We start from the raw sequence: 1,914 nt of genomic DNA, 5'->3' as shown, positions 1-1,914 counted from the left end.
GGTGGGCTTCGCCCCTTAGTTCCAGTGAAAGGAACTCAGCATACCAAGACATTTTGGGCAATTTCATGCTCCCAAATTTGTGGGAACAGTTTGGGGATGGCCCGTTCCTGTTCCAACATGACTGTGCACCAGTGCACAAAGCAAGGTCCATAAAGACATGGATGAGTGAGTTTGGTGTGGAAGAACTTGACTGGCCTACACAGAGTCCTGACCTCAACCCGATAGAACACCTTTGGGATGATTTAGAGTGGAGACTGTGATCCAGGCCTTCTCGTCCAACATCAGTGTCTGACCTCACAAATGCGCTTCTGGAAGAATGGTCAAAAGTTGTCATTAACACACTCCTAAACCTTGTGGACAGCCTTCCCAGAAGAGTTGAAGCTGTTATAGCTGCAAAGGGTGGGCCAACATCATATTAAACCCTATGGATTAAGCATCGGCTGTTAATCAAGTTCATTAGCATGCGAAGGCAGACGCGTGAATACTTTTAGCAATATAGTGTATGTCTACATATTTTCCTAGGGTAACCTATTTGACTCATTTGTGCTCTACATTTAGCATAGTAGTAATGGATCAGGAGTGTTCTTTAATGTGACATTCTCAGTAATTCTTCAAACATGAATTTTGTTCTAGTAGTAGTAGTAGTAGTTTGATTTGCCTTTTTTAGATTATGGTTCACAGACAATGAATTTCTGAATGTATAATATTGAATTTTGATGAAACATCCTGTATTAATCAGTGTTTCTTGTAATAAGTGCTACAATATAAATGGTATAATAACAGAATAGGTGATTCAGCAGCTCTGGCCTTTAAATGTGAATTTTCTTCTCTACCAGTTCCCAAGTCTTTTGCCCATGTTTGATGAAATCCAAGATTAATCAATAAACTGTTCCTGAGGGAGGTTAGGGTTTTCCTTCATCTTCAGTGTAGAATGCAGCATTATCTCTGCCCTGGCTGTCTCCATTTGGCAAATCAAACTTTTGTGCCAGTGTAGTTATTTGCCGGGGACTGTGTAGTGGGTCCCTGGTGTGTCGGGGGACCTCTGAAGTCAGGATATGCCAAGTGTACCTGTAAGAAAGGAAGACGAGGCCACTTATGAGCATCAGGATAGAGGCAACCATTCCCACTCCGATGGCTGAGCCAACCTGCTGTCTGACAGGAGCTGCAGGGAGGTAAAACTCAGGAGGAAAGTCTATGGTGCTGTTGTTCAGCACAGAAGTCATGTTCCACACCAACGGCACCAAGGAAAAGATCCCTGTGAGCAAATACAAGCTCCCTGCCAACACAAACACCAGCCTAATATTCCTGCGATCCTCCAGAGAGAAGTAGACCATCCTCATGGCCACAGCTGCACTGATGTTCCCTGCTAAGCCACAGATTATCGCCAGCAACATCAGCACCTGAGCTACAGGGATCTCAACAGGAACAAAGGTGTCTGAGATGCTGATGCTATGACAGTTCTCTGTACCGGGAAAGGCGTGGCTGTAGAAACATGTCCTCCAGATACCCACCCAGGCCATGCCCGAGGTGATGACAGGCACATTGGCCACATACCATAGTCGCCACTCGTTAAGGCCGGCTGTGGCCATAGTGAGGATCCACGCCAGGAAGCCGGTAATCAGTCCCAGGAACTGCCAGTGAGCTGTGTGAGCCAGGTAAATCATCCTGTCCTGGGTGACTACTAATACTCAGAGAGGAGGGTTACTGGCTCAGAGCTTGGCTGACATCCATCACAGCTACTGGAATCACAGAAATAACCACAGCTGAGTAAAGCAATATAAACTCCACATTAATATTCTGATATAATTTTCAAATTTAACATTGAACTTGTAAACATTTTATACAGATTACAAATCATTGTATCATTGGTGAGAAACTTGGAATTTGATAGCTGCACAGGTCAGTAGGGTGGCT

General features: G+C 44.6%; 1 protein-coding gene across 1 annotated transcript; it reads right to left on the bottom strand.

Annotated features, from left to right (window-relative positions):
• Positions 1-902: 902 nt before the first annotated feature.
• On the bottom strand, positions 903-1,664 carry cldn34a (claudin 34a). The gene has a single exon (XM_020603362.1). It carries the CDS (start codon positions 1,662-1,664, stop codon positions 903-905), a length of 762 nt encoding a protein of 253 aa, XP_020459018.1.
• Positions 1,665-1,914: the final 250 nt, after the last annotated feature.

The sequence above is a fragment of the Monopterus albus genome, unplaced genomic scaffold, assembly GCF_001952655.1.
Source record: "Monopterus albus unplaced genomic scaffold, M_albus_1.0 scaffold61.1, whole genome shotgun sequence".
Classification (NCBI taxonomy): domain Eukaryota; kingdom Metazoa; phylum Chordata; class Actinopteri; order Synbranchiformes; family Synbranchidae; genus Monopterus; species Monopterus albus.
The sequence above is the reverse complement of the archived record's forward strand: the minus strand, read 5'-3'. Positions and strand labels throughout refer to the sequence as shown.

What these genes read in the sequence shown, in the direction of transcription:
- cldn34a (XM_020603362.1), bottom strand. Translation starts at nt 1,664, where the DNA reads ATGATTTACCTGGCTCACACAGCTCACTGGCAGTTCCTGGGACTGATT.